The 25,391-nt window shown below is 50.6% G+C and overlaps 7 protein-coding genes across 7 annotated transcripts; 3 read left to right on the top strand and 4 right to left on the bottom strand.

Annotated features, from left to right (window-relative positions):
- Window positions 1-99: 99 nt before the first annotated feature.
- On the bottom strand, window positions 100-1,170 carry J4E84_005701 (uncharacterized protein; the record flags this gene model as incomplete). Its single annotated transcript, XM_049388295.1, has 1 exon — window positions 100-1,170. The coding sequence occupies one exon, from the start codon at window positions 1,168-1,170 to the stop codon at window positions 100-102; it is 1,071 nt and encodes a 356-aa protein (XP_049243840.1).
- Window positions 1,171-2,834: 1,664 nt separating this feature from the next.
- J4E84_005700 (uncharacterized protein) lies at window positions 2,835-3,860 on the bottom strand (the record flags this gene model as incomplete). The annotated part of the gene is made up of 3 exons (XM_049388294.1): window positions 2,835-3,612; window positions 3,662-3,720; window positions 3,771-3,860. 3 exons carry the CDS (start codon window positions 3,858-3,860, stop codon window positions 2,835-2,837), a joined length of 927 nt encoding a protein of 308 aa, XP_049243839.1.
- Window positions 3,861-5,574: 1,714 nt separating this feature from the next.
- Window positions 5,575-10,175, top strand: INO80 (putative DNA helicase ino80; the record flags this gene model as incomplete). The annotated part of the gene is made up of 3 exons (XM_049388293.1): window positions 5,575-5,685; window positions 5,735-9,968; window positions 10,018-10,175. The coding sequence occupies 3 exons, from the start codon at window positions 5,575-5,577 to the stop codon at window positions 10,173-10,175; spliced, it is 4,503 nt and encodes a 1,500-aa protein (XP_049243838.1).
- A 1,333-nt stretch (window positions 10,176-11,508) lies between these two features.
- J4E84_005698 (uncharacterized protein) lies at window positions 11,509-12,679 on the top strand (the record flags this gene model as incomplete). The annotated part of the gene is made up of 3 exons (XM_049388292.1): window positions 11,509-11,512; window positions 11,611-11,806; window positions 11,857-12,679. 3 exons carry the CDS (start codon window positions 11,509-11,511, stop codon window positions 12,677-12,679), a joined length of 1,023 nt encoding a protein of 340 aa, XP_049243837.1.
- A 2,543-nt stretch (window positions 12,680-15,222) lies between these two features.
- Window positions 15,223-17,638, top strand: J4E84_005697 (uncharacterized protein; the record flags this gene model as incomplete). The annotated part of the gene is made up of 3 exons (XM_049388291.1): window positions 15,223-15,652; window positions 15,757-16,172; window positions 16,229-17,638. The coding sequence occupies 3 exons, from the start codon at window positions 15,223-15,225 to the stop codon at window positions 17,636-17,638; spliced, it is 2,256 nt and encodes a 751-aa protein (XP_049243836.1).
- Window positions 17,639-18,134: 496 nt separating this feature from the next.
- On the bottom strand, window positions 18,135-19,754 carry J4E84_005696 (uncharacterized protein; the record flags this gene model as incomplete). The annotated part of the gene is made up of 1 exon (XM_049388290.1): window positions 18,135-19,754. One exon carries the CDS (start codon window positions 19,752-19,754, stop codon window positions 18,135-18,137), a length of 1,620 nt encoding a protein of 539 aa, XP_049243835.1.
- A 659-nt stretch (window positions 19,755-20,413) lies between these two features.
- ADI1 (1,2-dihydroxy-3-keto-5-methylthiopentene dioxygenase) lies at window positions 20,414-21,063 on the bottom strand (the record flags this gene model as incomplete). Its single annotated transcript, XM_049388289.1, has 3 exons — window positions 20,414-20,551; window positions 20,612-20,983; window positions 21,034-21,063. The coding sequence occupies 3 exons, from the start codon at window positions 21,061-21,063 to the stop codon at window positions 20,414-20,416; spliced, it is 540 nt and encodes a 179-aa protein (XP_049243834.1).
- Between the last annotated feature and the right edge of the window lie 4,328 nt (window positions 21,064-25,391).

The raw sequence follows: 25,391 nt of genomic DNA, 5'->3' as shown, positions 1-25,391 counted from the left end.
ATGCGCAGTAGGACTGAAGCATTCCAAACGTAGTACTGATGTGACAACTCCCTCAACCAACGCAGCATGTCCACCAACCATACCCGTCTATCCTCAGCATCACTCCTCACAAACAGCAACACCCGCCTCCCCCTCCGCAATAGCCCCCATGAAATCCCCCACATCCTCCCCTCTCTCCCCAAGTACAAACTCCAACGTCGCAACCCACGTTTCTCCATTATTCGTGAACCAATCATACTCGGGACACAAGCTCCTCACGTACCCCTCCACCATGCCCTTGAGCGGCGCATGTTCCTTCAAGTAAAGTATCTGAGCAGGATCAAGCTTCATGTAGTCCTCGATAACGTAGTAATGCGGGATATCGTCGCCCCAGCCTTCAGCGCCGACTTCGTGGGAGGGGTGGAGCGAGTATTTGGATGCGGCGTAGCGGGAGGTGTATGTGGGTGTGTTGTTGAAGTGGGTGGAGAGGGGGTTTGGCGTGAAAGGGTTGAAGGCTTGGGGCGCGGTGGGTGGGTAGTTGAGGTGGATGTTGAAGAGGAGCGAGTGCTCGTTGCCCGGGTGTCGTTTCTTGAACTTTCGGGCGATGGTGCCGTTGGAGGGGCAGACGTTGCTTTGGACGACTTCGCGGATGACGGCGTGCACGTCGGCGATCTCGGCGAGTTCCCAGGTGCTCCAGTTGTGGAGGAGGGCTGCGCGCTTGAGTAGGACGAGGCGGGACGCGCGGGCTTCGCGTGGGTGGTCGCTGTTGTGGAAGGCCCGGGAGTAGAGCCAGATTCTATAGATGGCTCGTCTCACGAGGTAACGCTCGTCTGTTGTCAAGAGACGCCGGCTTTCGAAGTTGTGCTTCCATTTCTTGAACGGATAGATGTCGCACCATTTCTCAGCCGTGCGCCCGTGCTGTACGATCTGCTTGAGTAATGCGAGGGAGAACGGAACGGAACGAACGATGTGCGCAGGCTGGCTTTTGTTGTGGGTCAGGAGTTGAGTGAGGTCTTCTAGCGGACCGAACTGCGTCTCGGCGGCTTTCTCGAGTATGGGTAGTTTCTGGGAGGAAGAATAGATGTTGCGGAAACGACGACAGGTGGCAGATAGCGCTGTCACGTCATTGACTGAACGGCATGATAGGTACACCTGCACAACAAGCTCCGTTGCGAGATCTTCGAACAGCATCTTGAAGGTGGTTGTAGGGTAGGGGGGCGATTTGGTGGCTAGATCTCCAGTCAGTAATGAATTGATATGATAGAAGACATACAGCACGATATGTATGATGGAACTCACCTGTGATCTTTCAAGTTTACGCGTGTCTTCAGTCCGCGTTAGATGCTGAACTGTCTTTCGTGATAGTGATGCGAAATTCGATTCAATCTCGTCCTCCTTTCACTATTCTTCGACCTCAGTTTCGTATATCGATCTATCGATCTATCGATCTAATCGGTGCGTAGCTATCTCGCCTCTACACCGACACGTATCGCGTGGTTCAAACAAATCGGACCCCTCCGTTGGGGCTATAGGTAGAAAACGCGACGACATTCTGAAAAGACATGGTGCAAGTCAATGCAAGCTCTGGCGAGCTGTCTCTGGAATGGAAGGTCATCGTTAGTGGTTGAGGAAAGGGAAAGGAGTCATCAGTCGTGACGACCGTGGACGTGATGGATGCCGCCAAGGGGGGCTAACCCAGATTGTGGGGGCCAATCGGCGTGGAGACGGGACAGCACCGATGGCGTCAACGAGCAGCGCCAGGCATGCCACACGAAGACGCGCATATCTTCACAACATGCCATTGCACGTCCAATGCCACAAGATAAAGAGCGCACAATGCAGCACTCCACAGAAACCACACCCTCCCAGCTGTCCCCGCTCCTCCGCCTCCCAATCGAGCTCCGCCGCCTAATCTACAGCCACGTCCTCCCCCACACCACCACCTTCGACGTGCGTTTCCAGCACCCTCCCGACCCACCCCCAAAGTCCGAATACAATCTGACCTTTGTGCGGCAGAAGAACGGCGACGGGGGCTGGCGCATGCAACGCACACTACCACGCACAGAGCGCGAGACAGGCAACGACACAGTCTGGCGGCGCGGGCACACAAGTCTCCTCGCCGTGTCGCGACACGTCCACGAAGAAGCTGCAGACATGCTATACGGAGACAATACCTTTGTGATTGACGTGACGTTCGACGCGATCAACTTTCGGTATCGATGGCGCACGGCGAATAATCTTACGCCGAACCGGACGTATCCGTTCTTGGATCACTTCTCGCAGAGGAATCTGCTGCGGATTAGGAATTATGTTGTTAATGTTGAGTCTGTGGATGATTACACGGGGATGATAAAGTATAATTGCGGGGGCAGAGGCTTGCCGGCTGGCATAAAGAGTAAAGTACGGGAGCTGGTTGATCTGTTGGCTGTGGCGCCGCAGTTATATCGGCTGCAGGTGCATCTTATAGATGGCGCGATTAGTCGCGTGAGGTTTCCTAGTGGACGGGTACATCGTGTGCAGGACGAGAGTAACTATGCGCAGACACAGCTAGTGCTTGATCCTTTTAGGGCTGTATATGGAGTCAGACAGGCGGTTGTTAGTGGTGTTGATGATGAGTATAAAGAAGTCTTGGAGAAGAGCATGACTGCTGACAGGACACACTGATATCGCCAAAGGATAAGGAGTACTTGGGTTAACGGTCGCTCGCAATGAGCTACCCATTAAACGATAGCTTTTGGGTATATCGCTATACATACATACGGGCCTATGCCCAGCCCAGAATCGACGCCAATCTAAATAAGACGATGCATTCCATAAACGCCATTTTTCCTTCCCTCGAAACATGGCAAACAATTTTACGCGAACAGCACATTGTCGCTGAGCGGGTCCTTCTCTTTCCTGACTCCACCGTGCGATGTCAATCCCAGATCCTGGTGCTTGAGCAGGGTATCCCTCTGGGCGTCGGTCCTCTTGTTGAACCTGCCGGCCTTTGATTTCCTCAAGTCGGAACGGATCTGGTTGGGCGAGACGAACTCCTTGTTTTCGTAGATGATTGGACCTCCAAAGCTAGACTCCTGGATAACGATGGGAGTGAGGACGAAACGGGGACCGATCTCGACTAGGTTGACATCGAATTCGCTTCCCTTCTTCTTCTTGGGTGCCTCGTCAACGTCCATCTCCTCGCCATCGGCAGGCTTCTTCTTGCTGGTCTCGCTCTCGTTGATTTGGAACACGCGGATCCAGATCTTGCCGTCTGCGACTGTGAAACCCATCACGTGGTCTACGAAAGGCTTGACCTTTCGGCTCGTCTTGGGGACGCCGAAAATCTGGGTGAAGAGCTCCTTGATCACGCGAAGATGAGCCTGCTTGTCGAAGGCGGCGTCGAAGGAGAGAACTGGTCGCGATCCTTTCAGGCAGTTGCCAATGAAGTTGAGCTCTTCCATGGTGTGCAAGTTTTGCAGGTGCATCTTTACAGTAGGACCGTTTGGTGGCTTGGACATCCAGCAGTAAAGGTCCTTGCCCTTGCGAGCTTCGAAGAAGAGGACATTGTTGCAGTTGTAGAGTTCTGCTAGTTCGTTGAGTTGGTAAAGCTTCGTCTTGGTGTCAAGTTTGGCTTCTTTCCGGCTATGGGGCCTTTGAAAAGATCAGTAAATGAAGTTCTCTGATCGCGGAAACCACTCACATCAACGAGTACAAGTCCTGTAGCAAATGTCGGTGACGGAAAGTAACACCTCTTGAACTCTAGCAATCATCAGCATGGGTCTTGGTTTGCGCCGCGCGTGGATTCGTACCAGAATAAGGACACGCTGCTTGTTTCTCTGCACGCCCGTTTCCTTCTCCTCTTTCTCCGCGCCGGACAGGGTCTTGTATACGGAAGCCATGGTGATTTCAGGCGGTTGTTGCTGCGCTCGTCGGGGTGGATGCGCCTCTGCAAAAAAGTTCGAGAATTGATGCCGCCCAGAGTTTTAGCGCGATCTACGCTCGGGCCGCGCTACGACTGAAGGAGCTAGAGCGGATGGAGTCTTCGCGGCATGGTCGCGCCTTCCGTCACCGTCGTGGTGAGGCTTCATCCAATGGGCGTTTGCAGCCCCAACATTCTGCCCTGTTCGCTTTTGTGCCTGCGTGTTGTCATTGTCGCGTGCACGAGAGACTCAATGGAGATGGCAGTATATACAGAGTCAGCCATCGGATGGCGAGGAAATGAGATGCGCACGTCCGCCGTGGTCCAGAGGCTCGTGGTAGATTAGCCGAAGCTGGCAACGCCTCAACCCGGCACGCGGAGCAGCGACGAGCTGTAGGTGCTGAGAAGGGAAATAAGAAATGCTCAGGCGGCGGCAGCGAGTAGCAGCAGAGTGCCGGAATCGAGGACACTCAGGCAGACCGGCACAGACGAGAAGCGGCTGCACGCTGCATGGCGCCGTTTGCATGCACGCAATTATTGGTCGATGCACCCATCTGGGCGTGTATGCTCCTACGAGAGATGGGGTTCAGGTGCTTTGTTAAGAGGCACGCCCAGCAGCGCAGCAGCGTCGCAATGAAGGTCCCCACGCGTAATGCGGCCATGCCAGACATGCTCGACGCGGTCCGCAGCCCGCCGTGTCACATATTGCGTGTCTGTAGGGCGTCGCAGGCTCTCCATCAAACCTCATCGCGGCTCTGCATCACGCCCGGAGCTGCTCCAGGACAGAGTTGCCGCAGCCGCACTAAGCAGAAGCTGACTTGCCAACCGTTCGTGTGTGATCTAGACAGCGCTCAAGCAGCTCCACACCAGCCCCCATCCCATCTTCCCTCTTCCATCTCGTCGTCGTCGCATCCACATCGCCAACTGCCCGACGACCATCGCCGGCAGCCCTCGCCCACGGCGCATTCCCTCTGCTGTCGTCGCCGCGCTCCCTGCGCGCCCCACCGCCAGTGCCTGCTGCGTGCGGCCCATGGAGCAGCCTCTCCGCCGTTAACAAGCCCTCACGCGCTGCCGTCATGTTTCGCGATCCGGTCCTGCGGCGGTCCGTCGATGATGGGGAGGAGCATTCGCGAGGAGAAAGAAAGCCGCCAGGGCACCAAGGGGAACCTACGCCAGTGCCAGCAGCTTACCACAGATCGCCGACACAGGCAGGCCAACCATACCAACACCATTCGCCAAACACTCCAGCGCCCTTGCCTCTCCACCACGCCAGCCTTCACCACCCCCCATCCCATCAACACCCTCGCCCTCCGCCGTCGCCCAGCACCACCGAGCTGCCGCCCATCAGCACGGCCCTCTATTCGCGCGACACGTCCAGATACTACGACCCGACTTCAGACAATGGAGACCGCGGCGTAGCACGGGACCCGGCGCGTTACGACATCAATACCCAGTATCCTCCTGCACAGGTGCGTCTTCCATCATATGTTTCATCTACCTCATGCCTCAGACATCACACTTCACGCCATCGCCATCCTCAACATTCAGGGACACGCGGCTAACCCACACCCCAGACGCAGACTCGGGCGGCACACAGCCCCTACGACAAGGTCTATCAATCACCCGTCACGACCTCGTACGCGCATCACTCGCCGCTGCAGCGCCCCCATTCGCAGCACCAGCACACCGGCACGATGGAGGCCATGTCTCACTCGCCCGTGTCGCCATCGGTTTATCAGTCGATGAACCGAGGCGCCGTGCAGCCGCCCATCGACTACCCTAGGAGGCCATCCTACAAGGAAGAGGTAAGTGAACTCGCGACTTCCACCCTCACTCTGCTCACCACTGCAACAGGCGCCGCCACCAACGCGTGCCGATCCCATGTCGCTCTCCAGTATAATGTCCTCCGGAGCCGACAACGAGCCTCCGCCAAAGCCTCAGCCACTGCCGAACCTCGCCGCCGAACCTTACCAAACCTCAAAACCTCTGCACAATTCTCACTTCGTGAAGCAAGAAGCAATGGCGTCTCCGGCGCCCGCTGACCTTCCCCATCAGGAAAATGGCTATGCCCCCCGCGTGTACGATGCTATGCCGCCGGTCGGCAGCCTCCAGGCCCCTTCACAGTCTGCGACTCGCGAGTTGCCTGCGCCAGACGAAGCAGAGATCGAGGCTGCTCTCGCACACATTGAAACCAAGCAGATGAGCGACATTGACGAGTCGGCCATCCCGCATGATCTCGAAGACTATAAGCAAAGGAGCCAGAAGCGCGTCCTAGAAGTTGGGGCCGCCGAGGCGAACAAGCGCAAGAAGCGGCGGACTGCTTTCCTTACACGTTACCAGGACGTGTCCGCTGCCAACCGCGACTACGCAAAGCACTCATACAACGTTGAGCACGAGGGCGACGCATGGCAGCAGGTCCAGAGCCAGGAGATCGCCGAAGAGAAGGAGCGCAAGAAGGACATGCAGCGCAAGCGAAGGCGTGAAAAGACTATCCAGAACGAGGAAGCTAAACGCGCCGAGGCCCTCGCAAAGGCAGGTCAAGCCGAGAACGAGGAAGAAAAGGAGCGTCATTTGCTGGCTGCACAGAAAGCCGAGCGGAAAGCGAAGACTACTACTCAGCTTCTGCAAGGCAACGCCCCTAGCAAGGACATCCGCGAAGTCACTCCCCACGGACCAAATATGGAAGGAGGTACTATGAGCTCCTTCCAGGCCTCCGACGACCTCGCTGGCGGAAAGCGGAAGGGCAACCGCGGCACCGGGCGTCTTAAGAAGAGCAAGGAGCAAAAGCAGGCTGAGAAGGACGCTGCCGCCGCCGGTCAGGCTGCTATCGACCGCGGAGACGATCTCCCCATGATCGCGCCGCGCGAGGAGGCACGCCTTGACTCCCTACGCGGCCGCAGCTACACAGAGGATTTGGGCCCCGTAGTCCTGACTTCCTACGACTCCTCCGTATACCGAAACCTGTACCAGCAGATTGTCAAGGATCTCGCTCGCAAGGATGTTCCCAAAGTCGTCCGCATCAAGGAGAACTCGCTCTCGACAAAGCAGTCCAACCTTCGCAAGACCGCCCAACTGGCTGCCAAGGAGGCCCGTCGATGGCAGATGCGCACCAACAAGAACCAGAAGGACACACAAGCTAGGGCCAAGCGTGGTATGCGTGAGATGCTTGCATTCTGGAAGAGGAACGAACGCGATGAGCGCGAGTCCCGAAAGAACGCTGAGCGTCAGGAGTTGGAAAATGCGAAGAAAGCTGAAGCTGATCGGGAAGCAAACCGACAGAAGCGGAAGCTCAACTTCCTTATTTCCCAGACTGAGCTCTACTCGCATTTCATCGGCAAGAAGGCTAGGACAGATGAGATCGAGCGTTCCACCGACGACGCCGACGCCGCCGCAGCTGACCCTCAGGCAGCAGCTAAGCCTAGTATCGACGTTGGGGAGATGTCGGCGGAAGGAGGCGCCAAGGTCACCAACTTCGAGGATCTTGACTTCGACAACGAAGACGAAAGTGCGCTCAACGCGGCCGCCATGGCGAACGCCCAGCATGCTATCCAGCAGGCTCAAGACCGTGCCCGTGCCTTCAACAAGTCTGGTGATGACGAAGAGGATGGCGAGATGAACTTCCAGAACCCCTCTGGTCTGCAGAACAAAGAAGACTGGATTCCTCAACCTGGCCTTCTCAACTGTACGCTCAAGGAGTACCAACTGAAGGGTCTCAACTGGTTGGTCAACTTGTACGAGCAGGGTATCAACGGTATTCTTGCTGATGAGATGGGTCTCGGTAAAACGGTCCAATCGATATCGGTCATGGCTTACCTGGCCGAGAGGTACAACATCTGGGGACCTTTCCTTGTCATTGCCCCCGCATCAACACTGCACAACTGGCAACAGGAAATCACCAGGTTCGTCCCGGATCTTAACGTCATTCCATACTGGGGTACGGCCAAGGACCGAAAGATCCTCCGTAAGCTCTGGGATAGGAAGCACGTTACGTACACCCGCGATTCGCCCTTCCACGTTGTGGTCTCTTCGTACCAACTGGTCGTTCAGGATGCCCAATACTTCCAGAAAATGCGTTGGCAGTACATGATTCTCGACGAAGCGCAAGCCATCAAGTCGTCTCAGAGTTCTCGATGGAAGAGTCTTCTCGGCTTCCACTCTCGTAACCGGCTACTCCTCACGGGTACACCCATTCAAAACAACATGCAGGAACTTTGGGCTCTGCTCCATTTCATCATGCCTAGCTTGTTTGACTCTCACGACGAGTTCAGCGAATGGTTCTCCAAGGATATCGAGAGTCACGCACAGAGTAACACGAAGCTCAACGAAGACCAACTGCGACGACTACATATGATTTTGAAGCCGTTCATGTTGCGTCGCGTGAAGAAGCATGTCCAGAAGGAGCTTGGAGACAAGATCGAGCTGGACGTCTATTGCGACTTGACATACCGACAACGGGCTTACTACGCCAACCTCCGAGCGAAGATCAACATTATGGATTTGGTCGAAAAGGCTGTTGGTGACGAGCAGGACAGCGCAACCCTTATGAACTTGGTTATGCAGTTCAGGAAGGTCTGCAACCACCCTGATCTCTTCGAGCGAGCCGACACTTGGTCGCCATTCTCTTTCGCCTCCTTCGCTGAGACCGCCTCATTCCTACGCGAAGGCCAGAATGTCAGGGTCGGATACTCTACACGCAACTTGATCGAGTATCCTCTACCAAGACTCGTAGGTCGTGAGGGTGGTCGACTGGAGCTTGCTGGTCCGGACAACCAGAAGGCTGGCTTCAAGGGACGCTATCTCGACAACCTGATGAATGTGTGGAGCCCAGACAACATTGCGCAGTCGGCCAGAGAGGCCGGCGCATTTTCATGGCTCCGCTTCTCTGATCTGTCGGCCACCGAGGCCTCCCGAATTGCCAAGAGCGGTCTGTTCCAGCGAGCTCTCGCTGCAGAGCAAAAGCCAAATAAGCTTGGCCGGTTCAATGTGTTCTACGACAACGACAACGGCGAATGGGAGCCGAAGCACTCCATGTTCAACATTGTTGATCGCCAGGACCGTGCACCTTTGGCCGAGATCACTGCCGATGGACACATGCGCAACCTGTTCAATGTTGCCCGAACAGCTTTCGAAAAGACAGGCTTGAACGTGATCGAACCCTGTGCAAAGCCAAAAGCATCTGCGCCTCCAGTTGAGCTCTACTGCGCTAGTCAGGGTGTCATTGCAGAGACACAGAACCTCTTCTTCAACGCTCCGATCCGTTCCGCGCTCTATGGTGTATCAGAGGCTACTGAGCAAGCTCTTCTAGAAGCCAAGAAGGAGTCGACTGCTTTGACTGTCAGCAACAGGCTCCCGCCGCCCACCAACGAGCGCACACGATTCACTCACATTGAGGCACCGTCAATGTCGCGCTTCGTTACTGATTCCGGCAAGCTGGCTCAGTTGGATGCACTCCTGAAGGAACTGAAGGCAAACGATCATCGCGTGTTGCTGTACTTCCAGATGACGAGGATGATGGACCTGATGGAAGAATACCTCACTTACAGGAACTACAAGTACTGCCGTCTTGATGGTTCGACCAAACTCGAAGATCGTCGTGATACAGTCGCCGACTTCCAGAGCGACCGGTCCATCTTCGTCTTCCTGCTGTCAACTCGTGCCGGTGGTCTTGGTATCAACCTTACATCCGCGGACACAGTCATCTTCTACGATTCCGATTGGAACCCCACCATCGACTCGCAAGCTATGGACCGTGCCCATCGTCTCGGACAAACACGACAGGTCACTGTTTACAGACTCATCACGCGCGGTACCATCGAAGAACGTATTCGCAAGCGTGCGCTTCAGAAGGAAGAAGTGCAGCGTGTCGTCATTTCCGGAGGTGGCGGCGCTGGAGTCGACTTCAACACCCGCTCCAGGGAGAACAGGACCAAAGACATGGCAATGTGGCTTGTCGATGATGACCAGGCCGCGGAGATCGAGAAGAAGGAGGCGGAGCTGGCGGAGCAAGAGAAGAATGCTCCACCAGGCAAGAAGCGTGGCAAGAAGAAGCAACGGGCGGAGGCCAACCTCGACGACATGTACCACGAGGGTGAGTGGATCGCTTCATGCTGAATAATGTTTGTACTGACCATTCCCAGGCGAAGGACACTTTGACGAGAGCGCAAAGGCAAGTGGTGCAGCCACACCTATCCCACCCACTGAAGCCCCCGCCGGCGGCAAGCGCAAGAAGGGTGGGCTGAGCAAGAAGGCAAAGACAGCCAAGCAGCGTCTTGCTGTGGCCGATGGCGAGGTATAATTTTCTGTAACACCACGACGACATAACACATTACATGTCTATAATTCGATGCGGATGCGGTAGTCAATGGAGCTGCCGATGGGATACTGATCATGTTGATTTTCTTTGTACGGTGTGGGTTCTTGCGAGTGTACATTATCCGTCTTTCTCTATGCGCTAGGGTCGATCACTTGAAGGCTGTTAATTACGCCTTCTGCATAGAACTAGGAGTTAAAAATTCAAGAGAACACGTTACTTCCATGTCGCACAGGATTGGTGGACTGTATCATGATCGTACCTTTCTTATCTGAATTGAGTCTATGAGAAGACCAAACTGACATAAGATTCGGCGCTCGGTGCAACTAAATCTTGGAGTCCGCGACGAAATCTCCGCTGGCAACCGTACAAGCATACCCCCAAAACCTTCACAATGCCAACAAGTTGCAGAGTTGCGACTATGCATCAGGACGCGCAAACATGCAGATTACCGGTACGGGTAGTCGTAGGTGGCACCACCCAGCGGATCCGGAAGGGACACCAAATGCTGCGTCCGCCGTGTTAGGGCACCAAGATTCGTAATCGGAGCAACACAGGTGCTACGAGGGAGATATTCTGCCCGAGATGGGCGGAGCGGAGCCGGATGTGTCGGCACTCCAGAAGCAACGCCCAAACGACCAATGTGTCTTGGGAAGTGGGTAAGGGAGAGTGCCAAGCTGATCACCACTGTATATCACACTGCGAGTTCGAGGCGATTGAAGCTCTTCACGATGCTGCAAGCCCGTATAGACAGTGGACGGAACCAAAAGCAGTAGCGCTACCGCATCGAGGCCTAAAATTAACCTCGTAGATTTGGCTGGACACGGTGGCGCTAAGGTAGGACTGATTGGCCGTGGAGATGAGGCTTGTGGCTTACGGGCACGTGCCTGAACAACGAACCCTGCATCGTCTTCGCCCCCTTCAGCAGTCGCCTTGGCGTCTGAGGATCCCTTTCGGATAGCATCTTACTTGGGCCTTTTGTCGTGTACCCCCTTGGCCCTCCCCGCCTCGCCTTGTCTCTTTTCTCCGGCAGCCCTCCCCGAACCGCCTCATCCTCTTTTGCCTCTCTGTTGCTGTCTCTGGTCGCTGCAACTGCATCGTCCGCGTCTGAAGCCACACCGGACGATCTGCTGCACCGCCGCAACCCTCCCCGGCCCACCCGCTACCGTGCGACAACCAAGTCAGCCCGCGCCTGCCTCGTCCTACGCCTTCCCTCGCATTGCCAGCTCGCGCCTTCCCTCTGGCACTGGCATGAAGGCATAGCCCATACGAGCCCTCCACCGTCGCTCGCTACATTCTCAACTCAATATCACATACCATGGGTACGTCGAACCCCGGACACCGCCTAGACCTTGACACATGGGCGTCGGCATACCACCTTTCAGAAATAAGACACACCAGGGACTAACTGAACACGCAGTTGAGAAGCGCCCTTCAATCGAGGGTCTCGTCGACAATGTTGACCCCCGAGAGTCTCACGAGCTCGAAGAGCTGCCCACTTTCGAGAAGCCCGTAGCCGAGCCTACGCCAGTACCGCTCAAGGAGAAGCTGATAACGTGTTTTTGGATCGCCTTGAATACGCTATCAACACTGGGCTTGATCTTCCTGAGCAAGCGGTATGCAACATGCAGTAGAGCTAGTGGGGGACCCGCTGACAGTCGGATAGAGTGTTCAGCGACAAGCAGCTCAAAGGATGCCAGCTCATGGTCGTCATGTGGCATTTCACAGCCACCGGTCTCGTCCTCTTCATCTCGACACTCCGACCCTTTCATGCCTTCAAGGCCGTACGGCTGAATGTCTGGAACATGCTGCCCGTCTGCGGCTTCTTCGCCGGCTACGTTGTGCTTGGCAACCTTAGCTTGACCTTCAACTCGATCGGTTTCTACCAGCTCTCCAAGGTCATGACTACGCCGACCGTCGTCCTCATCAACTTCGTCCTCTTCCGAAAGCAGGTTACACGATACATGCTGGCTGCCATTCTCGCAACATGCATTGGCGTCTCCTTCACCATCAACGAGGCGGCCAAGACCCAGCTATTCGGTGTCATCGTCGCGACCCTGGCATTCTGCAGTACCGCTCTGTACCAGATCTGGATCGGCAAGAAGATCGAAGACTTCGCCGTCTCGCCACCCCAACTTCTCCTCAACCAAGCGCCAATCTCCGTCTGCCTCCTCATCCCCTTCGTGCCCTTCTTCGACACCATCCCGAACCTATCAACCGTACCCACCGACATCCTCTGGAGCGTATGCGCCTCCGGCATCATGGCCTCGATGTACAACCTGAGTCAGTTCTTGATCATCGGTCGCACCAGCGCACTCACCTTCAACATTGTCAGCCACCTCAAGACCATCATGATCCTGAGTATAGGGTGGTACAGCGAGGGCAAGATATTGAGCGGAAGAGAATGGTTCGGTGTACTCCTCGCGCTTGGCGGTGGATGGGTGTACTCGCATCTTGCGCTCAAAGCAAAGAAGCAGGGTGGAAAGTGAGACGCGAAACGACATCATTGGAGTCACACGCGCGTGCTTGGGGCAGACTTGGTTACGTCGTACAACGAGCGTCTTGGGCGGATACGAGAAGTTTCCCTTCTTTGGCTACTTCCACGCTTTTTCGCATTTCTGGATTGAGATTTCACGGCAGACGTGTTAGAATGGGGGAGTTGCAGCCTCTTCTTTGATCAAGACTTTTTAACGCCTTTTCTACCCCCGCGAAAAAGAAAACTTTACGACGACTAGATTGGCTGAACGGTTCGGAAACCACGGACGCTTTCTTGAGACCTTTCTTTCTAGGGGCGGTTCGGCCGGGAGTTTGGAGACCCCATCTTTCTTGTGTGTATGCTTCTAGCATCTTTTTTTCCCTTCCACCTCTTTTTCCTTCTATATATTCGGGTCTCTGTGAATGTTATCGATCGACACGGCGCTATATACTCCAATGACATAATTCTGAAAGTTCAACATGCGGGCTTTCGTCGTAGGTGAGATGGGAGGCTGTGAGGTGGTACCTATTAGCCATTCCGATTGAAGTGAAGACTTAAGGCAAACCGGGGGCGCCTTACCCTGATTTCGGCGCAACACACGCATCGCAGGCGAGGTGACTTTCTCTATAGCAGACATGACAGCATCGCATTGTATGTACATCACTACGCAGGTCCCCCTTCATTGGACCCCACAGTATACGTATGTACTACATCACAAGTTTACCAAATTCATTCCTCGAACCAGGCGATCGATCGGCAATGATACACAGCCACAGCTCACTATCTAACTCTGTCTGACAGGTTGCCAGATGCGCATGCTAACTCCATAGTAATGTTCTTCGCTGCTTCCATCAGAGATTGGTCTAAACCCGATAAAGGACACCGAACTGCTGGTTTCGGGCCGACGTAGGCTTTGCATCGAAGGTTGCAAGTCCCACGTGATCGGCAGAACGGGGGCACAGCCTCGCTTCTAGCGTCCTTCCCTCCGCCTACCGTAGACATTGGTTTGTGGACTCAGCCCTGCGAAGCCCATGCGGTAAATGATGTGCAACATTTGTGGCATTGCGAGACCCTGTGCGCAGTATGTATGCGCTTGATTACTTCCTAATCTGTGTTGGTCGTTTTGTTGATCCAAAGGTGGGGGATGCCTTATCCGAGTAAACGAACTGAACGAACTGGATTGGGTAGTGGTCGGACGCTGGACGCCTGGTTGCTGATGGGTTGAGGCTGGGGCGGTCACGTTTGTGGGATTAGTGGGGGATGCGACTGGATGTCGAGTGTAGGTGGGACTGGATTGGGGTAGGTGTTGTGACGGTAGTCGGTGCTGTTGTTGCTGTGTTCGGGGGGCCTGATGACAGTGCTGTGTACGGGTAAGGCAGATTCTGTGGCTGGTAGTGTAGTGAGGTGAGCATGATGAGTATTGTGGGTGAGTATATAGGGTCGAGGGTTCCGTGGGAGGACGAGGGCATATCATCATCACGAACCAACTTTCGACATATCCACGCTATCTTCTCTAACAGAGAACCCATACGCATCTTCGTACTTCACTCATCTCAAACCCACATATCTTTGGATATCAACATCACCCAAGACCAAACTTGACAAAGTCATACGATCACACATTCACATCCCGCAATCTACAAACCTTCCCACCGACAACACAAACCAACACAAACCAACACAAGCCAACACCCGCCAAAATGGGCTGTGGAATGTCCAAATCACCCTCCGAATACCCGCCCCCGATGCGGCAGACAAAGGTCTCGAAGCGCAACAAGCGGCATTACGGCGGCGGTAGCGACACGGGAGGCGCATACGCATACACAGCAGGATACGGAGGCGGCGGTGGCTTCTTTAGTGGAGGAGATGGTGGAGGTTGCAGCGGTGGAGATGGCGGCGGTGGTGGAGGTGGAGGAGGTGATGGAGGCGGTGGTGGTGGTGGTGGTGGAGGTTGCTAGGGGGTGTAGGGGATAGGGATTGGCGTTTTGGGTATACCATTTGAAGGTTTTAGGCGGGTGTATTGTTGGGTTTCGATGGCTTTAGAGGTGATCCCTATGAATCATGAACTTTTTGGATATGTCTTGGTGTGCAATTTACGCATGCGATGTTCGGAACTTTGGTTTTGGTTTCGTGAATCACCTGCATTCTCCGCGAATTTTGGAGCGGATGCAAACCTGAGTATGGATGGAAGCCTAGAGCCAGCTGATCTTTGCGGTAAGTATGTTGAGCTTTCGGCCCTTAGTTGTTCGAACCTGCCTAATTCTGTGCGGCTGAAGTATGCTTTAGGACCTTGGAAGGATTGCCAAGTCAGCTGAGGCATTCGTATACGAATGCGACGTGCCTTAAAACACACAAGAGTTCTATCTTTCCCGACTTCTGTAAAATAGGTCGGTACTACTGCATCGATCAGGTGCTATCGCAGGCGACTCGATTCGTTAGCATCTTGGGTAAGTGACGATGACGTCAGACTGGTCTGAGCTCGTAGAGCGCATGGCAGACGCTTTTGCCCGAGGGGTAGAGGAATCTCGGGCTGCATCATCGCCGGCGCGTGCGGGTATGATCTCGGATCATCTCCAAGCTTCTCCTGATGAGCAATACCGCGTCGAATCCGACACAAACGACACAAAACAGCCTCCCACAAACGGAGGAGACCAGGAAACCCCATCATGCATCATATGCCACCATTTCGCCAACGGCGTGGAAACCAGCACGCCAACGGCAGACTTTATTGTTTCTGCTGGCGAATGTCAGGGATGTTCAATCATCTTGCAGGCTCTTGATGCCGTCACCGATATTCGACGGCCGGAATTCACGACCATCGATATTAGGCGCAAAGAGGCGGTTGACCATTGGCACCTTTTTGACCCCCAGAATGTCTTAAATGTGGCCTGCAAGCAGGAGGGTGAATCATATGGCGGTGGGGTGCTGTTTGGCCGGAAGTATGTTGATAACAGGCCGAATGATTACCAGATCTACACTCCGGTTGGTAAGTTCTTTACAGCTAGTCAGGCTTCTTTCTATCAGCCTAAGTCACCTTTAAAGGAATGAGGAATGAGGGAGTGTTTGAAAATGAGGCTAACAGCCTAACAGATGCTGGAGAAGACTCTGCTATTCCATGGCTCGGTATACGCAATAGTGAAAACGACAAGTACCGAGAGCTATTAAGCAATCTCGAAGATCGTTTGAGTCAAGCGCGCAGCTGGTTCGAGCAATGCAAGGCTGATCATTCGCTGTGTGCACCAGACAAGGGTGAATGGCCACGTCGTGTCCTCGATCTCGCAACTGATCCTATCCGCCTTGTGGATAGCGCATCGATTGCATCAGCCTCAGCACAACAGCAGGAAGGTTATGCTTGTCTCAGTTACGCATGGGGCACGACCGGCTCCCTCAAGACGCTGAAAAGTAATCTCGAGACCCATATGCAAGGCATCGATATTTCGACACTCCCTCGCACCCTCGCCGATGCCATCCACGTGTGCAAGGCTTTTGGCTTGCGATACCTATGGGTAAAGCAACCAATACATGAACTGTATCTATCCCAGAAGCTGACCTCATACAACAGATTGATGCGCTATGCATAGTACAAGATGATATACAAGACTGGACGGACCAAATTCCACGCATGAAGTCCATCTACCCAGGAGCCGAGCTGGTCATCTCGGCACAGAGTGCATCCAGCGTCCAGGAAGGATTTCTGTCCCTCAGCCCTGCCACGAATGCACCCCTCAAACGTATTGAGGTACCCTTTCACATGCCAGACGGCACGTCTCGTACAGTTCAACTCTCCATTCGCGAGCGAGAGGAACAATACTGGAGCAACCCAGCACATCATTCGTCGCGCCCCAATATAGAAGATGTCGACATCGACGAACTTCTCACGCCCCTCGCTACCCGCGCATGGGTGTTCCAAGAGAGCTTCCTAGCGCGCAGAATACTATATGCTACACCATCTGAACTAGCCTGGCAGTGTAGCCAGCACGAGAGATGCGAGTGTCGGAAGGAGGCAAATGAAAACGCCGTTCGATATATCGGCGAAGACGACCATTTTTTCAACGTGCGTACTCTTGGTCAACTACTCTGTGTAGAAGACTCCCGCGCGACCGACCAACCCAATTTCAACCATTCGAAACTATGGGCCGAGATTGTAAAGCGGTACTCGGAAAAAAGACTGACCAAATGGACTGATCGCTTAGCCGCAATACAAGGCGTAGTGGGAGCGTTGCAGCAAGCCATGCCTGACAAGTTCCCGGAGGAAGATTACCTCTTCGGGCTCTGGAAATTGCAGCTAGAAAAGTGGCTGTTGTGGCTTCGTCCCCATCGGAAGCAACCTGGCGACTCAGAGGCAGTTGCTACACTGAGGAAGATGGCGCCATCTTGGTCCTGGACGACGACTATTGGAAACATCATGTACTATGAGTTTATATTTGATCCGGAAGTTGTAACTTACACACGAGTCGTGAACTGGGAACACAAGAAGCCTGATAGCTCTGAGACAGAGGTATTCGGAGCGGGCAAGTGTGAGTTGACGCTCCTTGGTTTTTGCCTCCCGGTTCGGTTACCGTTTTCGGGTCACGAGGATGAAATGGAGTTGGGCTCGTATAACCCTTTCCTCATCCCCGAACGCTATGCATCCTCTGATGCCATCGGCCCCGCAGTCATCGACATGATACCAGACGACCCGACGGACACAACCGTGTTGTCCCGCGTCACACATTTCGCGCCTTTAGTAGGCATCCCGCAAGTGTTCGGCGACAATCCAATGTTGCGTTGCCAGGGCTTGTTTCTGGAAAAAATAGCTGGCCCAGAAGATGAGGGAGGGCCGAGTACTTGGGAAGTTGATGGTGTCACTCTCAAGGTCGAGGGTACGTTCAAGAGAGTGGGATTTGGCTATGATGATTGCAGATATATGCATCTTGGCTGGGATGATATCGAGGACCAACAGAGCGAGCTTCGTGTATTTAAGCTTATTTGATATAGGACAAGGCGTAGGCGGGCGGTGACACTGTGTGTGGATGTGATCAATGAAACCAGGAGATGTTTAAGCCTATCGTGTCATTTCTGCACCCGAGATGCAAAGCTTCTCGAGTCAAACTGCGATCTCGTTGACCTATTATGTCATTGTTCTTACACAAGACGCTGAGGAAACGTCATTGGCAACATAGCGACACTAGCAAGGCTCTACTTGAGCCAAACACGCAGATGTTGATGTCACGTCCTGAAGAAGGAAATGGTATAGACGGGCTAGATGAATACGAAAGCGTCTGGATAAGTCAACTGCTGCCTCATATGACTCTCAGATAGCTACGGCGTACAATGGCATGATACCCTGAAAGCGACACGATGGTTCGTCGCGAACTATCCCATTCTACTTGTAGCCTCAAGTTCGAATAAACCCCCGATATCCAGCAGCCTGTACCTTCCTACTCCTCGAACAGATCATCCAATCCATCGTCTTCTCCTTTCTTAGCCTATACAACTTCTTTCGTAACGCTGTTCTTCTTTGCCTTCTTAATCAGTCGTGAAGAAGGCAAGACATGAGACGGTATATCATCCTCCGTTTCACTCAACTTCCGCTTCTGAGCAGCGAGTTGTGCGAGTCCAATTGCCTCAATTTCAGCCCGGAATGCTGCTTCTTTCTCTTCGGATGTGGGTAATGGTTCGGGTCCGTCCTGGGCGTACCGTTCGCGTTCTTCTTGCTCTGCCTTTGCGATGCCTTTGAGGAGAGCGCGCTCTGGTTTGCTCATATGTTGAGATTGAGATTTCGTGGTCGCGTTGCGCTTCGTGACGAGTTCTTCTTCACTGTGTTCATTCTCAGAGTCAGAGAAAATCGGGGCTGGTGGAAGTGTGGTCTTCTTCGTCACGCGGCGACGAGAGATGGTCTCGACATCTTCATCAGGATCGATGGCGACCGCGGACTTCTTCGACTTCGACGAGGGCTTGGTCACCGATGGGCTCTTCTTTGTCTCCGTCGCGCGTTCAGGTCGAACCTGCTGAGCAACACCGGCCAATCGGGCGTCTCGTTCATCTACCGTGGTCGACTTGAAACGGTCGACAGGCTCAGCGGGAATTCTAGCAATCTCGCTCAAACCCTTGCGCTTCCGGTTCCGAGCTACCTTCTCTTCTGCAATTTGCTTCGGGGTCTTACGCTTCTTGATAGAAGGAGACGAGCCTGAGACTGAAGCTGAAGATGACTTGTCGCGACCTTCCGATACATCGTTGTTGACAGGCTTTGCCGCGCCGCTGGTTTGACGAGACTTCTGAGCTCGCAGCAGCGCTTCCCCAGCCAGCTCCTTGCGCCGCTCCGCCGCATTGAGGCTCTCGCGAAGCGCTTCTTTCTCATCGACAAGCTTGCTCTCCTTGCCACGGTGGATCTGAGAGTACATGTTGCATAGCTCGCGTGTCAAGCGCTGCTTCGCCGGAGGTCGTCGGCACGATATTCCGCGGTCGAAGTCTCGGCTCACTCGCTCATTGTCTAGTCGAGTGAATTTCTTGATTATCCTCATCGCCAAGGCATCAGCCATCTTAGTGACATCTACGCCAGCGCAATGTCGATGCTCTGCCCAAGGTGAGGGGTCCTCGTATTTTTCAATGTTCAGAATCCAAGAGCCTTTTCGGTTGTCGGGGTCGTCCATGTTCCAGTCTAGAAATAACTCCAAGTGTTTACACAATGGCACTGAAGAGTACTGGTCCCGTTTGGATTGCAGATGGTTGGTGTTCTTGACTGCGAATGGATGGCGCTCGAGGAGGGGGTCCTCCGGGTGGTACTGGTCGTTCTCTCGTGGGGCCTTCTGAGCACGACTCAACCCCATCGCACCAGACATACTGGCCTGTAACTGTGACCTTGAGGTATTCGCTCGTGCATCTGATCCTTCTGATTTCTTCTCTTCTGCAGTTTTTCTCCTCTTCCTATCTTCCGTGACCACATCGCGACAGGTCTTAGCCTGAGCCATGATATCTCCGAACGAGGTCTTGGAACGGGTCTGTCGAACGACAGTTTCTTCATCCTCAGACTCAGATTCGTGCACTAGCTCTTGAAGATTCCTCATGCCTGTGATGTAGAGGTGCTGACCATTAGATGTTTTTGGCATTTTGGCGAGACGACGTGTGTTGTAGCGGGTATGTATTTCGCGGTGTGTCAGATAGTTGGATTGGGCGATGTTGGAAAGCTGGATGATGTACAGGTTAAGCTAGGTGGTGTACATGGCGCGGCTAAGAACGACTGAAGCGGCGGAGCGCACAACAATAAGAAGGTGAAGAGGCGTAAAAGTGAATCTGTGAACACGAGCAAGGGGCCCGGCGCATTGAGACAATACTATTGTAGAGTCAAGTTGTATTGTCGGGCGTGACTCGCTTTCACCTTCACTTCCGGTGGTCGCGCATCGCTGTAACAATTGGTAGCAGTTGGTGAAACAATGCTATTGTCATCGATCGGGAAGCTGTCGCGATGGTTGGACAGAGACGCAGCGGCAGAACTGAAGTGAGAGAGAACTCGCGGGGTTCAATAGACTTGAGAGCGATTCAAATGCTCCCGACGGCGTAGCTGAACAAAATCGAGGTGAGAGAAACTACCGGGGCCCACGATGGCGTAATTGATCAAAATCGAGGTGAGAGAGACTATGGGGGCTCAATAGACTTGAGGCAAAAGTAAGCGCTCACCAGGGCGTGGCCAAACAGGCTAGAAAAGAATGTCTAGATATCATGTTGTCAATACTGGAGGATGGATATTAGGTTCGCGAGCAGCTGAAGTCTAAGCTGCAACTCCCTGCTTAGCCTTCAAGTACTCTGTCAAGTACTGCTTCCGGTACTGGTTCTCATCCGTCTCCTTTCCCCTGTTTAGCGGCGTCCACTTCGGGTCTTCCTTGAATAGTCGCATAGCCTTGATGTACTAGCAAGACATGTTAGCACTCTTGACTCCCAAGTTTTCCCAATTTTCTCATTCACTCACGTTCTGCTCATCAGTAGTAAACCGATGGTAAATGCCCGGCGGCAGAATAATCAAATCACCCTTCTCAAGCCAAATCCGCACCCAGTCATCGCCCTCGCTCCTGACATCGAAGTAGCCCGCACCGTCGAGAATGTACCGGATCTCCTCATCTTCGTGTAGGTGCTCGGAGAAGAATGATTTCACTTTTTCTTCGTAGATGTCACCCATCTTCTCTGGACTGACGATGATCTCATCCTGGTTCTTGTAGTTGCGCGATGTAGCAATGGGTTCCACGCCCGAGACTTCTGGTACGCTGTGGTAGATGACACCGAGCTTTTCTAGGTAGTCTGGGTCGACTGAGCGGCCGGAGTCATGGGGCTGGCGTTGGTCGCCCTGTGGAGGTTAGGTCATGTGGATGTGGAGACTGCAAATCGAACACTTACAGGGAGGTTGTCGAACCAATATGCCTTCATTTTGCAGTATATAGTATCTTTTCGTTGTAGGTATCGCGAGTAAGGTATCACAGCAACGTGTTGTGGAGGTTGACTTTGCCGTTGGGTATGGAGGAAATTATTTGAGATGCCTAAAAGCACGTGGCGAATAGCGTCATCGGGATTACCTAGCGGGGGTAAGCTAGTCAACCGCCTAAGCGCGACATTCACCACAACCGCCCAAACTATAGAGACTGTAGAGCTAGCTGCTAGCTATAAAATTATTACAGCTTTAGCTATATTTAATATCTACCTTTGCTTTGTGTATATAGAGCTATATATAGTTAAAAAGCAGTTACTCTAATTAGCCGCAAGAACCTTAAACCTTATTAGATAGAAGTTTATAGACATTACGTAATAACTACACGCATAAATACTTTAGTAGAATATTAAACTATTCTAACTATAATACGCCGCTACTATTCTAAATAATAATATATTATGTATACTACTCTAATAGCCTAGCGCAGCTACAAAAGAAAAAGAGCTCTTAGTATAAGCTACTAGAGGTAAATGCTCTTTATAGAAAGCCCTTTATAGAAGACTAGTAAAGCTATAAGCCTCTACGCAGTAGGTATAGAATTATTAATAATAGGCTCTCTATAGAAGACTAGCAAAGCTATAAGCCTCTACGTAGTAGGTATAGATCTATTAATAACAAAAAGCGTTAGAAAGTCTACTATAATAATAATAATAACATTAAATAAGAGAAGAAATATATTAGTATAAGAGAGCCTCTTTCTTCTACTATACACGCTCTAATATAATAATAGCCTCTTCTCTAAAGCTGTAAGTCTTCTTAGCATTCTAGTAGTAGAAATCTTCTCTTTCTTCTCTAGTAATAACGTATCTCTACCTTTCTACCTTATAAGACACATCTAGCTTAGCTTCTCTACTAATAACGTTACTACGCTTATTACTACTATAGACTTAAGCTAAGACTAATTAACCTTCTCTATAAATAGAATACTAAAGCTATAGGCTCTAAACTCTCTCTATTCTATAAAAAGCCTTGCAGAGCCTCTAGAGAAGCCCTTAGTAGAGCTACTAGAGAGGCCTAGCTAGCAGGCTAGTATATCTTTAAAGATAACTAAGAATCTAGTGTTAAAGAGTTTAAGTACTATTAGAAGATCTTAGAGGCCTAGTTAAGAAGTACTTTCTAGAATACACGTTAAAGAAAATAGATAACTTTAGCCTAAGTAGAGAACTAATAGGTGTCTTCTTCTCTTAGCAGCAGCAGCGTCTCTTCTCTTAGTAGCAGTAGCTCTTTCTCTCTCTCTCTAGGTAGTAACTAGCTACAAGAAAGAGACAAATTAAGCCTAAATAGAGGAGACAAACTAAGCCTAAATAGAAAGAAGATAAACTTAGTCTTAGTAGAAGAGAGACAAACTAGAACTAGAGTTACCTTCCTTCTCTCTAAGAGTTAGAGCTACTCTCCCCCCCTCTAGAGCTAGAGCTACTCTCTACCTTTAAGACTACTACTACTCTCTTCTCTAAGATCGCTGCAGCTCTTCTCTAAGTTCTCTACTACTTAGCTAACTACCTAACTTTAACTAGGTTAGAGGCTAGTTTAACCTCTAATACCGCAGTTCTCTACCTTAAACTTACCTAGAAGTTCTACTAAAATACTTTAACGCCTAACTTTAAAGCTAATATCTTCTCTCTACACTTAGCCTCTAATACTCTACTACTATAGCTCTTCTAGAATGCTTTAGACTAAATAGCTTCTAGCTTAAATAAGAAAAAGTAATTACCTACCTACTTAATAGAGGCAGCGTAGTTATTATATTCTCTACTAGAGGTAGAAAAAGCTTATGCTATTAGAGAGATAGTAAGAGTCTTTACTACTAGAGAGAGTAGTAAGAGTCTCTGCTACTAGAGAAGACAGTAAGAGTCTCTACTACTAGAGAAGATAGTAAGAGTCTTTGCTAGAGAGGCGTATTATAAGTAGTTTGTAGCTTTCTCTTCTCTAGTTAGTAATTAGAAACTTCTATTAATGTAAGAGTACGTTTCTAATATAAACTACTAAATACCTAATAAACCTCTCTTAAAGAAGCCTTCTATAAGCTCTAGCAGAGAGTACTCTTTTCTAAAACACACTAAGCTAAGCCTTCTATAGGTAGTAGTAGTAGCACTAAGTTAAGCCTTCTACGCGCTAGAACTAGTAGATAGTTTCTGCCTTAGTGCTGTTACTACTACCTCTAAGTCTACTATTACTCTTAAGCCTGCTGTTGCCTCTAAGCCTACTACTGCCTAGTTACTATTAGAAACTTCTGTTAATGTAAGAGTACAACTCTAGTAGAGTAGTCTACTCTTTTCTAAAATACACTAAGCTAAGCCTTCTACGCGCTAGAACTAGTAGATAGTTTCTACCTCTAAGCCTGCTACTGCTTACTCTTCTCTTTCTCTAGCTACTATTAGAAACTTCTATTAATATAAGAGTACAGCTCTAGCAGAGCAGTCTACTCTTTTCTAAAACATACTAAGCTAAGCCTTCTATAGGTAGTAGCACTAAGCTAAGCCTTCTACGCGCTAGAAGCTATAGATAGTGCTACCTCTAAGCCTACTACTGCTGCCTAGCTACTATTAGAAACTTCTATTAATATAAGAGTACAGCTCTAGCAGAGGCTACTTTTTTCTAAAACACACTAAGGCTAGCACAGCAGTTATTCTCTAATACATATATAAATAAGCTAAGAACTCTAACACGCAATACTAAGCTAAGCCTTCTACTTATAGGTAGTTTCTACCTCTAAAGTTGCTGCTACTACCTCTAAGCAGCTCTTACCTCTAAGCAGCTCTTACCTCTAAGCTACTACTACCTTCTCTTTGTATTCTACAAGACTAGATACTTCTATTAACATCTCTCTAATATTTAGACACACACTAAATAACCTAACTTAGGCTTAATAGCTTTTAAGCTAGAGGTAAGTTTATACTTATATTACTATCTTATAGTATACTAACTCTCTCTTTAGGCTTAATAGCAGCCTTCTAGAAGTCTATATTACTAATAAGGGCTCTATATACAGCACTATACTAAATAGTAGAGGCTGTCTACTAATACACCTACTAACTTCTTTTGTATAGCGCGCTAGAGAGCTACTATATATAAGTAATAGTAATATAATTCTACTATATTATCTAAACTAACTCTATACAAACTAACAACTAGTAGTATAATAGCTAGAATATAATAGTATACTCTACTACGCTACTCTAAAGAACTAGGTTTAATACACTATAGTTTCTATAACACTACTTATGCTAGCTGCTCTACCTCTTACCTCTTACTACTACTACAGGCGTAGCATTTACTAAAGTTTCTAACACTACCTATACTAGCTACTCTGCCTCTTGCCTCTTACTACTACTACAGGCGTAGCATCTACTAAAGTTTCTAATACTACCTATGCTAGCTACTCTGCTCTTACTACACTACTTCTTGCTGTAACTACAGGCGTAGTATTTACTAAAGTTTCTAATACTACCTATACTAGCTGCTCTATCTATACTACACTGCCTCTTACTACTACTACAGGCGTAGCATTTACTAAAGTTTCTAACACTGCCTATACTAGCTGCTCTACCTACACTACACTGCCTCTTACTACTACTATAGGCGTAGTATTTACTAAAGTTTCTAATACTACCTATACTAGCTGCTCTACCTATACTACGTATGCTAGCTATTAAGATTATTGCTAACGTTCTTATTCTCTTACCTAGAGCACCTATATAGAAGAGAAGCTACTATAGACTAGCTTGTAAATACTAGTATAATAGATAATAGTAATAAGTATAGTAATAAATTTAATAATATAGAGTTTCTTAATACTATAACGTAGACTAAGAAAGAGAACACAACTACTTTAGAAGCTCTCTTCTTCTCTCTCTTCTTAATTAAACCTATTTATACCTATATTATTAAGATGCTTTCTAAGAGATTCTCTAGTTTCTTAGGCAAGAAAACTAAGCTACTAGCTATAGCCTTTCTAAGCTCTACTACTATAAGCCTCTGCTCTCTAGTTTTCTAGATAAGAAAACTAAGCTGCTAGCTATAGCCTTTCTAAGCTCTATTACTGCTATGCTCTTACTACTATACTCTTACTACTATACTCTTATAGTTCTACTCTCTATACCTAAGATTACTAAGAAGATACTACACTACTAGCTATTACCTTACGTCTCTGCTTTAACACTATTTACATATTTCTAAACGTTTCTAATAGTATTCTAGCTATAGCTAATAAGTCTAATACTAAGAAGAAAGCTTCTACTAGCAAAGAGGAGGATATTCTATTCTCTTC

The sequence above is a fragment of the Alternaria hordeiaustralica genome (genome assembly GCF_023758085.1).
Source record: "Alternaria hordeiaustralica strain BMP 2776 chromosome Unknown scaffold_10, whole genome shotgun sequence".
Classification (NCBI taxonomy): domain Eukaryota; kingdom Fungi; phylum Ascomycota; class Dothideomycetes; order Pleosporales; family Pleosporaceae; genus Alternaria; species Alternaria hordeiaustralica.
The sequence above is the reverse complement of the archived record's forward strand: the minus strand, read 5'-3'. Positions and strand labels throughout refer to the sequence as shown.